Source organism: Neofelis nebulosa, chromosome 8 (genome assembly GCF_028018385.1).
Source record: "Neofelis nebulosa isolate mNeoNeb1 chromosome 8, mNeoNeb1.pri, whole genome shotgun sequence".
NCBI classification, from domain to species: Eukaryota; Metazoa; Chordata; class Mammalia; order Carnivora; family Felidae; genus Neofelis; species Neofelis nebulosa.
Window position 1 is genome coordinate 136,438,279 of NC_080789.1, and position 18,821 is coordinate 136,457,099.

An 18,821-nucleotide genomic window follows, 5' to 3' on the forward strand; every position below is an offset into this window, starting at 1 on the left:
CTCTCTCTCTGCCCCTCCCCCACTCACTCTCTGTCTCTCTCTGTCTCAAAAATAAATAAACGTTAAAAAATTTTTTTTTTAAATTTGGGGGTCCTCCCCTCTCCCCGTGTTCCAGGAGCTGCTCTCAGGGTCTAGAAGAGTCGGGACACAAAGTCAGCCCTCCTTGAGGGAAAGTTTTGCTCGTGACTGGCTGTCTTTCCTCTCTCTAAAGGGTGGTGCCTACCGGAGTGGGGACCATCGAGGGCCAGGGTCGTATTTCCATGACAATGGTTTGGTTGCATGTGGGGGCTTCCCACAGTGTTTTTGTCAGCCACATTCCGTCAGTGGGGTGCCAAGCTTGGGCCCCGCCCAGAGTGGCCATCACACTCTTCCTCCGTCCAGGGCACTAAGGTTATCCCGGGCGTTGCTGTGGAAACGGGAAGAGACGCCCCTGCTTACCAGGAGAGGATGAACTCTGTGTGAGAAGAGACGCTGTCGTCACTGGTGACCTTCACCCAGAATCAGCCACGGTTTGCTGTTAAGTGAGGTTGAATTTCTTGCAGATGCTCTTCTGGTGCTAAATGTTAATCAGTGAAAGCATTCTTTTTTTTTTTTTTTTTTTTTTTTTTTTTTTTTACATTTATTTATTTTTTTGAGAGACGGAGAGAGACAGCATGAGCAGGGGAGGGGCAGAGAGAGAGAAAGAGACACAGAATCCGAAGCAGGCTCCAGGCTCTGAGCTGTCGGCACAGAGCCCGACGCGGGGCTCGAACTCACGAACCACGAGATCATGACCTGAGCCGAAGTCGGCCGCTTAACCGACTGAGCCACCCAGGCGCCCCAGTGAAAGGCATTCTTAATGCTCTGGTTTTTTTGTTTGCTTGCTTGTTTGTTTGTTTTAAACAACATAGTGTGCCAGTTTTTGGACTTCGTGAGAAGCTAGGTCTGCCCTAGTTACGTGGTGTAAATCTTGTGGTTCAGGTTGAAGTATATAATACTGCATTTCATCACTACTATTTTTCAGCTTGATTTACTGCGTGGATAGTAGATAAAGCTGCTGCTTACAGCTGTAAGTAAAGAATGGAAATGCTTATTAGTGTTCCGCGCCCAGATTTTTTATTACATTTTTGTTATAAATATTTCATTGGCCAAATTTAATTCAGTGCAGTGGAATTAAAATGTAATAATGCTGTTGATTTAATAAACGTTGGCATTCTCCTGTCCATTTTTAGATGAAACTAATATAATGAGAGTAATTTCCTAATGAACACACGAGCACCGGATCACCGGTAAAACAAAAAGGGGGAACAGTATGATAAATTGGACTGGATCTTTTTTTTTTCTTCCGGCATGGCATATCATGCTGATACGAGGAAAGGAATTAAAGCGTAGTTCATTATATATCAATTTGAATGTAATACTAATTAAAACCTTCTTTTGACTTCACTGAAGCCTATTTTTAGAAATTATGTAAATTAACCGAGGCCTTTGAAAACGGGCACATGCAATGTTTGAGTCCCCCGAGGACCCCAAATGCTGGCATGTTGGCCCCGGGAAAATGACGCCGTGCGGTGTTTTTTGTGTAGGTACGATATACACTAAGAGATGTGGATGCTAAAAAAATGTGGCAGGGCCATACTGCAGGGCTGCTTTTTGTCCATTTTATGTCCTATCCAACGTAAGCGAAAAAGGAAGCACCGTAGAATTAACGATTGAGGCCCACGTTGCCGCCACTGGAAAATTTCCCGTGGCGTTTGACCGCGGGACTTGGGTTAGGAGTTTGGTTTCCGCACCAGGAGCAGTTCACCGCTTTTCTTGCGTGGAGATCCTCACCAAGTGCATTTTAATTGCATTGTGTTAATTAGTTTGAACTCGCTCTCCCCGCTGCCGCATTCTTCATATTGTTGTCTCGCGGGTGGTGTATTTATCTAACGAAGCAGGGGTGGGGGGGGAAGCATCGGCTATTTTAGGGAGTCTGTGGTCCCCACATAACCTGCAGCTCTTCAGGCCCCTAACATAACTGCAGAGAGAGGAGTCAGGTTCAAGCAGGAATGTGGCCCACGAGTGGGACCTGAAAGGGTGGCAGTTTCTGTCTTTCGAGTCTTCTCTTTCCTCTGTCTCCTGCTTCCCGTATGCTCCGTCTCCTTGCATAGATCAATACTTAGAATCGTTTGTCTGTTTTATAAAGAGCGCCGGGGTTCGCCCTGAAGCTTTATCGCTGTGCCAGAGAAGTTTGGGCTGGTGCTTACTCACGGATGGCTAATACTAAGACCGCTCCGTGCGGTGGTGTTTCTTTACTAGCTGTGTTTGATTCTTCGGGAGAAGGTCGTGCCTTTCTCCAGGCATAGCGATCATTCCCAGGCAGGGACTGTGTCAGAGGCTGACGTCGGAAGAGGTGGCTGGCCGGCGTGGACCTGCCGCCCCTCGGGGAAGGCTCTGAGCTGGCTCGAGGTCGGGATGCTCTGACCTCAGTGTGTCGGGTGAAAAACATGAGACATAAGCCCGAACCATAAAGCCAAACAACCAAATGCACTGGTGGTTTTTTCCACTCTTTTTTTCCCAGCGTTACACTTTTAAAAAAAAAAAAAAAAATTTTTTTTAACGTTTATTTATTTTTGAGACAGAGAGAGACAGAGCATGAACGGGGGAGGGGCAGAGAGAGAGGGAGACACAGAATCCGAAACAGGCTCCAGGCTCCGAGCCGTCAGCCCAGAGCCCGATGCGGGGCTCGAACTCATGGATCGCGAGATGGTGACCTGAGCCGAAGTTGGACGCTTAACCGACCGAGCCACCCAGGCGCCCCCCACCCCCACCCCCACCCCCAGCGTTCCACTTTGTCAGGAACCACCTCATCCGCTGTCTCTTCATTCTGTATAGATTCACCCACCCGTAACGCGTAGTATTTAAAATACTACTGACCGATTGAGATTCATCAGCCAGGAACGATTGCCGGGTTAACCGCGTTTATCAGACCAACCTGTCTGGGTTAACGATAATGTTGTGATAAAATAGGCATCGATGAAGGATGGCTTCCTTGGAAAGCACCACAGGCATTTTGCAGCACACGCTTCTTCAATCCTCATTGCTTAAAGCACACACGAAAGCAGTTAGTAAAAATCATTTGCCAATTTTGGATGAAGGCTGAGTGTATATAAACATTTCGAGGGTAATTTTTAGTGTCCGAAGCCTCTGACACACGTTTTTCATAAGCCGCTGAAAGAGTGTGATGAATTAACAGTGAAAATTGGAGGTTAAGGAAATGATCGATATTAAGAGCTGTTACTTTGTAACCTGGCAAGATGTCTGGGGCTCCTGGATGGCTCAGCGGGTTAAGCGGTTTAAGCGTCAGACTGTTGATTTTGGCTTAGGTCATGATCTCACAGTTTGTGGGATCAAGCCCCACATCGGACTCTGCGCTGACAGAGCAAAGCCTGTTTGGGATTTTCTTTCTCCCTCTCTCTCTGTCCCTTTCTCAAAATACATAACTAAACTTTAAAACCAAAAAAAGGGGCGCCTGGGTGGTTAAGCGTCCGACTTCAGCTCAGGTCATGATCTCAAGGTTCTTCGAGCCCCACATCGGGCTCTGTGCCGACAGCTCAGAGCCTGGAGCCTGCTTGGGATTCTGTGTCTCCCTCTCTCTCTGCCCCTCCCCTGCTTGTGCTCCGCCTCTCTCAAAAATAAAGATTAAAAAAAAATGAAGAACAGAAATAAAACCTGGCAATATCTGTCTTTGAGATAAAATTTTAGGAGCCTCTAGGCTCTAACGGATTTTTTTTTATTTGTTTACTTAATTAACAATAAAGAAAATAAAAGATCCTGTTTGGCCTTTGCTTCCCCATCCGTTGTATCACCTGAAGTTAATCGTGGATGTAGTCAGACCATTTGAATTTGAATCTGGCTTCTCTTGTTAGCTCCGTGCCCTTGCCGATGTAACTAACCTCTCTGTGTCTTAATTTCCTCCCTGTAAGATGGCTACTACCCCATCATCTCTTGTGAGGGGGGAAATGATAATACAAGGAGGTGCTTAGGGGCATTTACAATATATTGCCTCGTTCCTGTTTCCGTGATTGATATTATGTGCCAAACCATGATTTTCGGTGTAGAGTCCTTGCATCTTTAGTAGGAAAGCATGAAGCTCTTGGGTTCTAGAGACAAGGAAACTGATGGGGAACAGAAGTTGATGTAGATATAATCTCTGTTACATTGTCGTGCGGCTGAAAATAAGGTTCCCTGAAGAGCGATTGTTAAGGTAGGCTGGTAAGACAGTCCTCCAATGAAATGAATGGCATTTTATCTCTGATCAATAGAAAACTACTTTAGGGCGAGAATAAAATGTGTAGCGATGAGTGTAAATGGGAATGACATTACCAGCATTTCTTCGAATGAAAGTTTTTCTGTAAGCAATTTCAGTGGACTCCAGTACATTTAAATAAACAGTATTTCTTGACTGTGACAGGCATATTTGTGAATGTACTGAGCATTTAGTAATCCCTCCTGATTTCAGGAATAACATCATTCTTGATCCAATAATTGTGAGGTGTGAATGATTCTCTAGAGCTTTGCAGAGGCCAGAATGCATCTCTCAAACCATAGTGAATTTTCCATTATCTCTCGGTAGATAATCGGTTTTGTGAATCATCTTCAGGGGCCAGGAGCTCTCCCTCTTTTTAACACCGAGAATGATTAGCTTGTGTTTGCGAAAATGAATGCATGTACTCTGACTGCATTAGCAGCCTCAAGTAAATGGTCTGGGGGCGATTAAATTTGGTTTTCAATGAGAGTATCAGTACCTTTCCTCATATACCAATATGAATGTACCTATATATGCACACACACACAGAGCTCGGAAGGTCTGTGTGTTGTCTTATTTTGGAAATTTACTGCCGTTGAATTCTTTAATTATCTTAAAAATAACTCAGTATTTTTTAGGAGTATCAATGACTCTTTTGCCTTTTTGGATCAAACTGACATGCCTAAATCTGGTATTTTAAGGTCCAGGCTCCTGAGCTAAATTTACCAAGCCACTTTCCCATAATTTTTTCTTTACTCTCCCGAGTCATATTCATACTCCAAATTAAGATTCACTCCTGGAAACCCTCAGATTGCCATCATCATCATAGCAGTAGTGATTTTTATATGCTGCAGGAAAAAATGTTTATTCTGGAATTTCTTCTAAGCCTGGATATTCCATAGCTGTTCTTTGTCTTTTTCCTTCTCCCTCTCATAATGTGTGTGCGTGTGTGTGTGTGTGTGTGTGTGTGTGTGTGTGTGTGTTCTTTGCATCTCTGCATGTGTGGTACTTTGGCAATGTCTTATGCACGCTTATTGAGCAAATGCTACACTCTGAACTTGGAATGAATATCAAAAAGTCATCTAGTTTTGGACATTTCCTCAGCTTAATTCAATAAATGCTTGTTGGGGTCCTAACTGGGTGAACCGCAGAACATAAATGAGAGAGTTATGCATTGACGGGGAAGTATTGCACGTAACACATGGCCTCGTGTCATGTTCGTTTCAAGGTCTCCAGGGGCCCGTGGGAGGTTTCAGTCTTTGAGAAGACACTGTTCTGCCTCTTGTAGTATAAAGTTTATGACATCATGGTTCATGAAGAACATAAACATTAGAGCAGTGTGTATATGGTCCTAATCAAACTCATAATCCTTATGTGTCTTTGCTTCTGGATGTAAAAGACTTTGTTGTGTTGACTTACCTTTGAAATGGGTGGGATTTTATACATTGGAAGATTTGTCTTTCCTTTAAAAAATTTTTTTTGAACATTTATTCAGTTTTGAGAGAGAGAGAGAGAGAGAGAGAGCGCGCAGGGGAGGGGCAGAAAGAGAGGAAGACACAGAATCCAAAGCAGGCTCTGGGCCCTGAGCTGTCAGCACAGAGCCTGATGTGGGCCTCGAATTCACAAACTGTGAGGTCATGACCTGAGCCGAAGTTGGAGGCTTAACCAACTGAGCCACCCAGGCATCCCTCTTTTTTTGTTTTTTTTTTGTTTTTTTGTTTTTTAATACTGATTAACTACTGATTAAAAGTGACTTTAAGAAAGTGAAGGGTAGGGCGGTGGCTACAGAAATGTGTTGTATAATTTCTGGGCTTGTTTCTGAAATTTAGACTTCAAGTTTAAGAGGCTATTCTGGATAGATGTGGATATTCGAGACCAGAATATAAACATCTGTGTTCGAATACAGGTACCCATCACAATATCTGGGTTCCTTTTTCAGTATATTAAATGAGAGGGTTGAAGGATTTTCACATAGTTTGGGACAAAAACAGATGCATTTCACAAGTAAGAATTTTGTGTGCTTGCATGTAATTGAAAGCTAGTCAAAATAGTTTACGATGTAGGAAATCCAAGCCCTAGATGACCATGAAAGACTTCTTTGTAAACCTTTGCTCACTAAGCATCATTTTTAAATTGTTTAAAAATATTTTTTTTTTCAACGTTTTTTTTTTTTTTTTTTTTTTATTTATTTTTGGGACAGAGAGAGACAGAGCATGAACGGGGGAGGGGCAGAGAGAGAGGGAGACACAGAATCGGAAACAGGCTCCAGGCTCCGAGCCATCAGCCCAGAGCCTGACGCGGGGCTCGAACTCACGGACCGCGAGATCGTGACCTGGCTGAAGTCGGACGCTTAACCGACTGCGCCACCCAGGCGCCCCGTTTAAAAATATTTTAATGGCAGGGTGCCTGTGTGGCTCAGTCAGTTGAGCATCCGACTTCAGCTCAGGTCATGGTCTCACTTAGAGTTTGTGAGTTCCAGCCTCACAGTGGGTTTTGGATCCTCTGTCCCCCTCTTTTTTTCTGCCCCTCCCCTGCTCACTCTCTCTTTTCCAAAAACAAATAAACATTTAAAGAAATATTTTCCTATCATTGAGACAGAACACCATTTTAATTATTTTAAAAAATACTAATGTCATTAACATTTTATTTTTGTCCCCCGTTTGGCCATGTGTGATTGTGACCTGAATGGTATTTTTTACGGATGACACCACTCGGTGGTTGACCGGCGCTTGGCGACTCCAGGAAAGAGGGAACAGAGTGTGTGATATCTGCACAAAATGATCCCCTCTTTACCTGCAGATACGGTTGGATGAGGTAGACGCAGAAATCATGAACGACGAACATTTATAACACCAGCCGCAGGTGCCAAAGGAGAAGGTTATCTGAGGAGCAAATTCTTGCCCTAAGCCTTGATGCTTTATTTCTAAGGAAAAGCGGCCATTGCCTGGTCCCACCCGACAACTGTGTGTAACATAAGGCACCTGTTAAGGGACATCTAGCAGTGTAGGGTGACTGGTCCCATAGACTTTTCAGCATCAGGAGTTGTGATGGAGAGACCTTCCGGTAGATATAGGGTGAGTGTAAACTTGGCTAAAGACTTCAAGTCCGTGGTCAAGGTCAAACGGAGAGCCTGGGATGTCGAAGGGTTCTGGCAGTCCCGTGTCAACCCTGCCTGAGAAAGCTGCCTCCACTCAGAGCAGAGGCAGGGACAGAAGTGTATGTGGGCACACAGCTGAAGTCAAGAAAGGCTGAAGATGGCAGGTAGACCAGACGCCCAGAATGTCGTCAGGAACCTCTCAGCGGAAACAGAGGGGAAGCGAAAACAGGTGATAGAGGGAAATTGCAAAGAGAGCAGATCTGGTGGTGGAGGCTGCCAGAAGTTATAAATGTTCTATTATTGGTGAGTCGCATCTCTAGTAATGAGAGGGAACGGTGCAACAGGGAGGGACATCTGATAGCAGAGAGAAGCAGAATGTCTGTGAAAATACTATATTCGTCTGGGCCATTTATTAAACAGTCGACCCTTGAACAGCATTGACCTGAACTCCATCTACCTGCAGATTTTTTTTTTCGATAGATACAGGAGAGTGCCGTAAATGTATTTTCTCTGAAGATTTTCTTCCTAACATTTTCTTTTCTCTAGCTTACTCTGTTGTGAGAATACCGTACGTCATGCACACAACGTACAAAATATGTGCCCATCGACTGTTTATGGGATTGGTAAGGGTTCTCCTGGTCGACGTGAGGCTCTTAGTTAAGTTTTGGTGGGGAGTCAGAAGTTACGCGCCCGTTCTCAAGTGTTCAGGACGTTGTCTCCCCTGTCCCCCCGCATTGTTCAAGGTACCAATGTGTCATTAGTTCCTGAGGAAAGTTCCGTATCGTCAAGCCGTGTAAGAATGACTGCTTCAACTTGTTGACTATATTCAGGTAAAGTTGTGTTATATTACGGTTTTGAATAATTCTTTTTTTTCAAAAGGGGAAAGGGTTTTTGAACTTAAAAGGGGAAAAGTGTTTATCTGCACAGTTCACTAATGTGCGTGCGTTCCCACTGGTAGTGAGATGCTGGGTGTGGGGGTGATATGGATGTCCGACAGGAACGTTAACTTTTAATCTTCTAATATTCAGGTGTCAGCGCGTCCTTTGTGGTTCAGGGTTACTGCTTTTCTGTCATCCCCCGTGCTTTCTGGCTTTGCCCTGGCACTGTGGTCGATCTGCATTATTATGTGTTAATATGCATTAACTCTCTATACGTTGTCTTTTGAGGTTTTTTTCCCCCCTGAGCCAGTTTCCCAGCCACCATTAAAAATAAACGCCATATTTTCAACATAAAAATCATCTCCTGCATGTGAGGGGTGTTTCCTTGTGTTTTTCCTTATATGCATCTAATCTCTGTACAGTGTTGATCGTTGAGTTCTGGAAGAATTGATAAAGGCTGGGAACGGGCTAGTTCTTCCATTGAGTTTTTGTCATACGCCGTTGCACTTTGGACACATCCCTGCCTGTGGATCAACCCCTCACCCCTGCCGCCGCCGGATGTGACACTGCTTGCTTCCTCCAGACCTAGCATTTCTTGAGCACCCACCGGGTACGGATACCTTTGCAGACTGCGGTGACGACAGGAGACGGGGTCCTTGTGGTCTCTGGGTGTTCAAAGCCTGCACCTTCGTTGGTAGAGCAGTGGCTTGGCGGGGGGTTTGTAAGCGGTTCTCTGGTCTCGTGCGCTCCACCGACGGCACTGACCAGCTTTTGCAGGGGGAGCAGCCCCAGCCCTGCGGGGCTCTGCCCGATCCTCAGGGCTGCACGAGGAATGACACCTCTGAATTAATTAAAAACCCCCTGGAGGTCTGCAGATAGAAGCAAGTAGTAGATCCCTAGATAGGTTTGGTGCCTCTCACCCAGGTGATGAATGTAGAAATGGTAGGATTTATTTGTAGCTATTATTTCCCCCAGGGACGGGCTGCGGATACGTTTCTTTATCTGCTACCATTTGCACGGACTGTGAGTTAGGAGGTGACCTCCGTCTCGGCCAGATAAATCCTGGCATCCCGAGTCCAGCCAGCATCCTCTGTTGCCGTGGAGGGAAAGCGGGCACTGACATTTCTTTGCTCGAGAAGGCAGGGGAGCTCCGTCTCGCACACAGAAGGCTGCCGTGAGCGGGTTTTAAAACTGCCAGACACCTATTAAACAGGGGCTGTGGCTCATCCTGATGGAGCCGGAGTCGGGTTCCGATCGCGGGCAGAGCTGTTTGGACCTCTACAGGCACACATTCCCCAGATGGGCGGCTGACCACCAGGAACTGATAAGCTGTGAGCTCTCAGGCACAGGACGCGGGGACAGGCCGTGTCACCCACAGGGTCTCCTCGAAGCCCTGGGCAGTTACCTCCAGAAGCACGAGGCCACGTTTGCTGAAGATGTGCCTGCTGTGTGTTTCAGATGACTGATGGCCCCCATTACTCGGCCGAGCTTCCGTTCTAGCGCCTGGGAAGATCAAAGCAGTGCCGTGTGATTTTTTTTCTTTTTCTTCTTGTTTTTCTTTTTTTCTTTTTTTTTTTTTTGGGCTTAGTGTAAATTCAAGCATGGCCACAAAGGCTTGTTTCCTTCCCTCGGAAAAGCAATTTAGCCCACAGAAAATAATTAAATCCTGCAATAATGAGAAATTTGCAATGGGGGAGGGTTAATTGTTTCAATCCGATTTTAGTTACCCAATAAAATGTCTAAGGAGGGCGTCCAGACAGTGCCCGAGTTCATGCACAACACGGCCGCTTTTTCAACCTTTCTGTCGCTTCCCCTACAGGATCATGCAGATCTGAGAAGCCATTTCTTCACGGTCGGGATGAAGCTAGAAACAGTGAATTTGAGCGAGCCCTTCCATATCTGTCCCGCATCAGTGACCAAGGTGAGCCTCCCGCTTTGCTTTCCACCTCAGCCCCCATGTTGCTGCTCACAGCCGACCGGATGAAATACGCGGTTGCAGGGGCGTGCTGTGGCACCCCTGCGCCCGGCGGAAGGCACCTTCTCGCCAGCCCCGCTGTCACTGGTCGTAGAGAACAAGGCCGGTCACCTGTCTCCTGTTGCAGCAGAGATTCGGGGAGGGCAGACTGTAGACGCTGGTGTCCCCGAGTGGCTGGGAAGAAGGTCCAGACGCCCGCTGGGTCTGCAGCAGCGACCTCTGCCGCGACTCTGATCCACCTTGCGCTGTTGGCCGTGTCCACCTCAGTGTCCCTGTTGGTTCCCGTTATCTTTGACACAACATGCTCGTGAGTCACGCATCGTCAGTGTTGCAATGGCAGCCTGGTCCTCTCCCGCTGGCAGGTGTTAGAGTGATGTGTTTATAGTTCGAACACCCGAGAAAAAGGCGGAAAGCCGATTCCCATCTCCAGTGTGTCCCCCCACCCTGTCCGCTTGCGTTTTGTCACTGGCTTTCATCCACGAAGGGAGGAGCCTGCTTCTCCGATTTGCGAATTTAAGACGAAATTGCCTTTTAATGTAAAGTCACTGTCATTACGGCCCGATGGGCTTTTCAGATTGTAATGTCCCTTCCCCGTCGAGGAAGTCACCTGTGGAAGTCACACCTGAAGCATGTGTTTCTACCTTGAGTGTCCTCTTACAGATGGCGGGAGAGACCAAAGTCACATGCTTGCCCAGTGTATGTTTTAGTTAATGGCCTTTTGTGAGGGAACTTAATTAACGGTTCAAAACTCAATTCCATTTTCATTTCTTTCAGTAAGGAAGCCTGGATTTGTTAATACAGGGGTGGGCGTTGCAGAGTCATTCGGCGTGGTCTTTTTTTAATTCACGATTTGGTAAGATGTACGTCACAATATGGAAGACGGTTGTGATCGCTGTGTTTCTTTTCTTCTACATAGGTTTTCTTTAGAACGTAAATTACTTTTACATCACTGCTGATTTATTTGGAGAACAACTGGCCCGTGAGAAAAAAAAATACGGAGTGATGCTTTCCATGGTGGTTTCTAGGGTTGCGATTTATGTTCCCCGTTATAACACCATCCGTTAAAAACCTTTTTTATTTAAGTTGACCTTTGGGGGTTTTCCTCGTGCATTCTGGTAATTGCACATTTTCCCAAAACTGATAAGTGTTACCTTGCTGCATGCTGGCCAGAATTTCCCTTTGTCCCAGCAGCAGCTGATGTGGTAATGCCAGCTGCCCATTTATCTGCATAAATGTTACCCTGTCCTCATTCTAAGAGGCAACAGTGTCCCCTTCCCCTGGTATTTATACAGTAAACGAAAGAGAGATGCCGATGTGCTCAGTGTCTCCACAGAGGACTCACATTTTTATGCCTGCAAATAATCGTAATCTGTACCGTTAGAATGTGACATACTAATTACGGATAGTCTCAGCCCAGATACTGGTGTCTTGTGGGATAGATTTCCAGTGACAGTAGCTTGGTTTCACAATAAATAAGTCTTATTGGGGGTGGGGGTAGGGAGGATATTTTCTCTGATTTTTTTTTTAAGCTACAGTTTCTTTTTCATTTTGTTTCTTCTTACCCTTTCTACGAAGGATAAAACGCTCAGTCTTTCTGTTCCGCACGAACCCTTTTTGGCCCTGTGGTGTAGAACACACGTGGATTGGACTGTATGCTTTGGCCTCTTAGGACTTAGATGGGCAGGTTCAAGGTCCCCCCGCATGTAGTGAGATTTCAGGATGTTCTAAGGTGGTAGGTATTTATAATTAGACATAATTGTCTTGACGTCGGAGAAGGCTTTAGAATATTATGTTTGAGAACATAACGCTGTGCTGTTACTACTCATGATAATGAAAACTTCATTTTCATTTTCCTCGGGGCTTTCCTTCATGGCACAACTATTAAAGACATAAATAAATAACATTAAAGCCAACAGATAAAGCAAGTAACTGTGTTTTAAATGCCCAACCTTTAGCAGGACGGTGAGATTACAGATTGTGTGTTTGGGGATCCACTGATGACAATGACTGTCATCTGTGTCTGTGAATTATATTGTATTGTTTAGATAAAGAATCTTGGTTCTATTTCTTTCAAGGCTGGCTCTGAGCTGCACAGCCTTGGGCCAGCAGGTTAACTGCTCTAGGTTTTATTTCTGAGACCTACAGGTTTTGGACCAGATTGCTCAGTGTTTCTATACCACGTGGGACATGAACCCTGATGGAGTTGAGGAAACTGATTCAGCTTTTCTTCTGAAGTATGTGCACACGAATATGTGTTTTAATAGGTTTTGGAGATTCCTCAGTGCCCATGCTCACAGGGTCTAGTGGTGCTAACAAATTCTGCCATCAGAATTCCAGGTTTTTAATATATACGTGTGTGTGTGTGTGTGTGTGTGTGTGGTGTGTGCACGTGCATGTGAGATTAGATCCCACTGGCATTTAATGTAGGCACTATTCTGGACAGTGGGAAGGTGGACAAAAGTCCCTGCTTTTACAGAGCTTATATTTTAATGGGTGATGGTAGAGAATAAGGAAGTAAATCAATAGAAAGTTACATGTCAAATGCTAAGGAGAAAGACACAGCAGGGAAGGGACCAGAGGAGGCTGGAAGGCCAGAGTGTGGGAGGGAAGGTGTGGTTTTGAATCGGGCTACAGAAGGAAGAGCTTACCGGGAGGGCAAAGTTTGATCCTTTGCTCCATAAAGTCTCCTTTCAGAGGCAGATCTCAGGCAGCAGAATTAGGGCTATTTACCAGAAGTAACTTGAAGAAGAACAAGACTGAGTGTGCGTTCCTGCTTTGATTTTAATTAGGCTGCCTCCAGAAAAATATTCTGTACATGAGGGAGCCAGGAATCCTAGCTTAGGAAGAGTGTGCCAAGCCAGACAGTGGGGTTCTTAAATGATCTGCTGTGAGGCCGTGGGTCCCTGCCGTGGACGTGGAGAAACCACTGACCTTCCAGGGCCCATCCTGGCTTTTGGGTTTGTCTTCCTTCATGAGTGTTTTTCTTCCAGCACTGACTGTCCCTTGACTTCTCTAAAATCACTGACGTCGTTTTGTGCTTTCATATGTACACAACTCACCCGCTTATCTTTCCATTAAAGCGGCCACAGTGATCGACTCTCGAACTGGATCATTTTGGCGCTATCCACTGAGGTGCCAGGCTGTGTTGGAATCCTTTCGATGAAACCTAATTGTTGCATTTGGAAGCTGTGCCAGCGTTTCATACCGGCATCGTGTGATAATCCCGAGGAATTAACCCTTGGCTCTGTGTTTGTTTTCTCTTTCAGGTTTTTAACAACCATTTCTTCCAAGTGACTATTGACGACCTAAGACCAGAACCTAGTAAACTCTCAATGCTGTGCCATGCGGATTCTTTGGGGATTTTACCAGTACAATGGTGCCTTAAAAATGGAGTCAATCTCACACCTCCCAAAGGTCTGTATTCCGTGAAAACGTGCAGGGTTTGGGTGGCTGAGGAAGGTGGCGTCACCGAAGTGTGCCTCCGATGATCTCGAGAAGTTTATGTTGTAAACGATTTCGATTGTGGGAAAACGGCACGTCTCACAGGTGGCTTGACACGGGACTCTGTCACAGCTCCTTCCCGTGGCGAGGTGCGTGACTTCGGGCTTCTGGAGAAGTCCACTCTGTCCGCCGTGGCTCCCCATCCGCCGTGGTGTGCGGGGGTGCTGGGGTGTGGTGACAGAGGGCACAGCTAAGCCATCGAGGGCACAGCTAAGCGATCGAGGCTGAACGCTTGAAGGTGTTCGAGAAGTGGCGTTAGAAACGCAGCATCATGCGGAAGAAACATTTCTCTCCGTTTTTATTTCCATGAAGTTAATTTTCCCCCAAGCTCACGGTCTGGTAGCCAACAGTGTGATGCCGTAACACATTAAAATAATTAAGTCGGGAGCCGGGTCGCACTAAAACCATGTCAAACTGGAACCCACGAACCACATTCTTGGTAAGTACCTCGCGTGTCGTGGGGTGACGTGTGGTTTGCTGCCCCTTGCAGATCTGACGCTCCTGCAGGGAAGGGAGCAGCCAGATGGAGGGAGAGGGGGTGGGAGGGAAAACAGAGGGGGTGATAGAATAATTGCAGGAAGAGATGAGACGAATAAACTTCCTGCAGGATTTTAACAGATCACAAAAAATGCAGGGGTTCTGTGCTGCCCTTTCCAGATCCCCAGGGCCTGGATTATTTCTAGTGTTCCTCACGCTGGGAGGTTAATGAATACCCACAGGTTAAGTTCCAGATGCCTGGGGGTCGTCGTGCCCCAGAGGCAGCCTTTGCCCCTGCTGTACCTGCCTGGCCCGTCTGTGCCGTGCTCCGCTGGCCGCTCACCGCCCCCCCCCGCCCATGCTCCCCGTGCTCATCCCCACCGGGCGAAGGTACCCCCACGTCAGCTGCCGGTTCTTCTCCTTAAAGTCGTGCAGCAGCGGAATGTGGTCTCGTTAGAGCACGGTAGGCTGGTGCAGACCACTCTCCGAACCGTTCCGAGTGCCTGGGTCAACAGCGTCCTCGAAATGAGCCTTGCCCTGGCATGAGGCGGAGTCACAGAGCCCGTGTGACCCGTCCAAGGCCACGTGGGTGGTGACTAACGGGGAGAGGCGCCCTCCCCGATTCTGTGCTCCGCGGCGGAGAGGACGCCAGTTCCCGAGGGTCCTCGCAGGGGACCCTGGCCAGATCGTGACTGTCAATCAGATGGGACGCCTTGCCGGATTCCACGGGCGTTCTGCCGCGTCAAACCAGTGACACAAGGCTGGATATCTTTGTAATCCTCTAGCATGATACGTTTCTTATCACGAACGATCGAGCGGTAGCAGATCAGAGAAAGGTTGCAGTCCTTTCCTGCGTGACATTTAGCAACAGGTCACTTGTTGAATCTCACAGTCAGTCCCACACACGATCTCTACTCCTTCCTGACTTCTGTGATCTGAGCATTTGTGCGGATGGGTCCAGGTCGTCGAAGAAAGACTTCCTCCTGGATATCTAAAATGCTGCTTGGTTGGAAATTATAAAATTCCTAGGTAGTAATAAGATCTGTTGAAGAATTTAAAGAAACAAAATTACTCGGGTATTTCCTCACATGGTGAAAAAAGGGAAAATATCTGGGTATGCATTTTGGCTGCTGGATTATTCCATTAAGCAGGGTTTTCATGTTTAACACTATCTCTAGATTTTTTAAAATATATTTCTTATGAACTGATTACACTGTTAGAAATGCATTTTAGAAAAGAGACTGTTGGCATAATTTGGGTATTTATTTGGAAACTGGGTGTGCCTCTTTGGAGAATTGCATTTCATGATGTTTGGAGAAATACAGTTGGAGAATTAGAATTCTAGGGAATAATTGTCCTGGGGCCTGTGATTATAACAAAGTCTTGGCTAATTTATCTGCTGAGCTCTCACCATTTTGGGAGAATATGTTGAGTATATGTTACGCACATAGTAAAACCTATTTTTGTAATTAAAGTGCATTAAAATTGAGAGGGTGGTGGTAGGGTTTTTGGTAGATGTGATTTTATGGTTTGCTTGTGAGCTAATTTGTTACGGGTCTTAAATGTCAACAGCGAGGACGGGGATCATGCCATAGAATTTTTTCAAACACCACTCTTTATTAACCTATGAACGTATGTGCTCTTCTTATAAAAGTTGCTTTTAACTCAAGTTCTGAACTTTGTACGTACAGTACGTCGGATTTATTACTCACGTTTGGGAAGTGACTTTAGATGGTTTCTTGTGTATATGCTTTCACGAATGTGTTACGTCGTTTAGATTTCCGTTAGAACGGTAAACACCACTTAAAATTACATGCTGCCTGATCCCTAAACAAAAGATATTATCCCCACTCATTCCCCAGTGGGAAGGAACTGATGAAACAAAAGATATCTGATGGTATGGGAGATCTGCAGAGAACAGAGACCCATACTTACATTGTTTTGAATCTGTTTCTTAAGTTAAAAAAAAATTTGTCTCCATGGGGCGCCTGGGTGGCTCATTCGGTTGAGGATCCAACTTCGGCTCAGGTCATGGTCTCGTATTCATGGGTTCGAGCCCCACATCGGACTCTGTGCTGACAGCTCAGAGCCTGGAGCCTGCTTCGGATTCTGTGTCTCCCTCTCTCTCTGCCCCTCCCCTGTTTGTGCCCTGTCCCTCTCTGTCTCAAAAAATAAAATAAAACGTTAAAGAAAAAAAAATCTGTCTCCAGACTTTAGAGACAAGTAGTGTGTAAGCTAGAATGGATAGGAAGGTTTCAGGATGTCTGGGAGAGAAAGTGCTTTCCTGGTAAGCAAAGGACAGATCCTTGGAAGTTTTGTTCCATTAGTTTAAAACTAGCAAACAGCCATTCACAATTATAGACGCTATAAAAAGTGATGAAACAAGTAAATAAACCTGTGAAGCAAAAGGGTGTATATAGGTTATCAACCATGACTTACGATTTTTAGACTATTTCATTAACCTCCTTGGCGTGTAACATCAAGGATTAGTCGTAGAAAAAGAGGAGTGAACATCCTACCCGGGGGGGGGGGATCTTGGTAGAAAATATTAAGCTTTTGCATTTATTGTAAATCGGTTGTAAAATGGGTGTGCAGAGGCTAAAAGTGAATCACTTCCTTTAGCTCTCTGTCCCCGCTGTTTGGCCATCTTAATAGTAGGCACGTGAACCGTTAAGACGATTTAAGAAGTGAAGGTGTGGTTTTATTATTATCAAGACTCAGAGTAGTGAACCCTAACTGGTGTCCTCTTTTCCTGAAGACAAACCTCAGACACTGACCGATGAACGTACCCCATTCGGTAATCTGTTATGTTTCGGACGTACCACAGGGTACAGAAAATAATAAATGCACATGATCTCCTGGACCCCCTGCCTTGAGGGAACAGATGCTGGCATTTGGCCACATTGGAGTCAGATTTTTAAAAAATGAAATAAAGCATCATAGAATATAATAGAAGACCGAGTCACCGCTGACCGTGTGTTTCTCACCTAATTACTGCATCGGTGAATCCCGTCAGTGTTTTCAGGATCTGACCATGTGTCATCACGACCACCCTGGTCCAGGCCACCGTCAGACGTCTCCTGGGTTACTGCAGTGGCCTCTGGCATTGCACGTGTTCTTCAATGAGATGCTCAGGCTGGTTGTGCTAAGATGGAAATCGCACACGTCCCTCCTCTGTTCAGACTGTCCGAGGCCTTGATAACTCAAGTATCAAGTCAGTGGAAATTCCAGCTCATGGTCCCAGCCTACAGTGCCCACTAGTTCCCTGTCTGGCCTCATCTCCTAAGATGCCCCCCACTCCAGTCTGTCCAGTCCTGCCTTCCTCCTTGCCATTCCCGAGACCTGGCCCTCATCCACCCCTGCTTAGGTTGTCTGTCCTTCTTCCATCTGACTGAGGTGCCGCCTGGCTGGGGCGGTCTTTCTTCTCTGTCCTGTTTAGTGTCAATTACAAATCTCTACCCTCAACGTTTTTATCTCCTTCCCTGCATGGCTTTGCTGCACAGAATTTATTATCATGGGAGATACAATTGCTGTATATTTTCCTTCTTTGCCCTGGTTTTTATGTGTCTCTCCAGCGAAGTGAAAGTTCACCGACAGCAGGGATTTTTGTCTCGTTCTCTGCTTATCGTCAGTGGCTAAAGCAGTGTGGCTCTCGGTCCGTATTTGTTAAGCGTTGAATGTTGCAGTTCTGCCTGTATTCCTCCCCTTCCCTCCCCTGCCTCTCTGCCGGGTCTCCAACCGCCCCACCCGTCTCCCCCCACCCCCCCCATAACCACCTTCCTCATCCAAAGCACACTCCAGGCTCTGAGCACAGAACCGGACGCGGGGCTCGAACCTACGAACCGTGAGGTCATGCCCTGCGCGGAAGTTGGACGCTCAACCGCCTGAGCCCCCTCAGGCGCCCCTGCAGCAGATCTTTTTGATAGGCATGTAAAGAGTATCCCGCTATGCCCACCCTTATGTAACTTTCCTCCTGTAACATTTTGCAGATTTTCCTCCGTGTTGATGCGTATAGATTCCTTACTCATTTTGCCTGTTTTATGAATATACGTTAATTCTTGAAATCCATTTCCCGTTTAAAGACATTTGAGGCATTAACTCTTTTTTGCGTTGGGAATGGTACTCAGAGCATCTTTGTACATGTGCCCAAAGTGAGAGATCTCTCCGGGGATATACCCAGAGAGTGGAGTTGCTGGAGATCCTATTTGGCGTCTTCCTCACCATTCTGTGATACGCTGGGGCGTGCACAAGTGCCATCCTGACGCCTGGGAAATGGGTCTCCGGTTTCATTTTGGTGTCCCTAATCTGCTAGTGCCGTGGAGCAGTTCATCATACGCTTGTTCACAATTTGTGTTGCCTTTGCTTTGCTTATTATATTGTTCTCCTTTTTCTTTGGATCGTAGAAGTATTTATATGTTTGAGGATGAATTTCTTCTCTCGCCATGCGCGTCACAATATGTAATAGTCTAGCCTGTGGCTCGTTGCTTCACTTTCTAATGGTATTTTATGTTATATTGGAATACGAAACGATAATGTGGTCAAACCAGCCTTTTCCATTATGATTTGTCTATGGCTTTAGATAAACTTTGTTTTATTGATGTTCTATGTTTCCTTTGACAATCC

The 18,821-nt window shown here is 46.0% G+C and overlaps 1 protein-coding gene across 10 annotated transcripts in view; it reads left to right on the forward strand.

Moving 5' to 3' along the window:
- Window positions 1-18,821, forward strand: part of SFMBT2 (Scm like with four mbt domains 2) — a 231,323-nt gene that overhangs the window by 135,482 nt on the left and 77,020 nt on the right. For all 10 annotated transcript variants that reach the window (XM_058681954.1, XM_058681953.1, XM_058681956.1 and 7 more), the window contains 2 exons: window positions 10,065-10,166; window positions 13,487-13,634. In XM_058681954.1, the coding sequence (XP_058537937.1) occupies window positions 10,065-10,166; window positions 13,487-13,634 (250 nt within the window). The remainder of the gene's footprint in view (window positions 1-10,064; window positions 10,167-13,486; window positions 13,635-18,821) is intronic.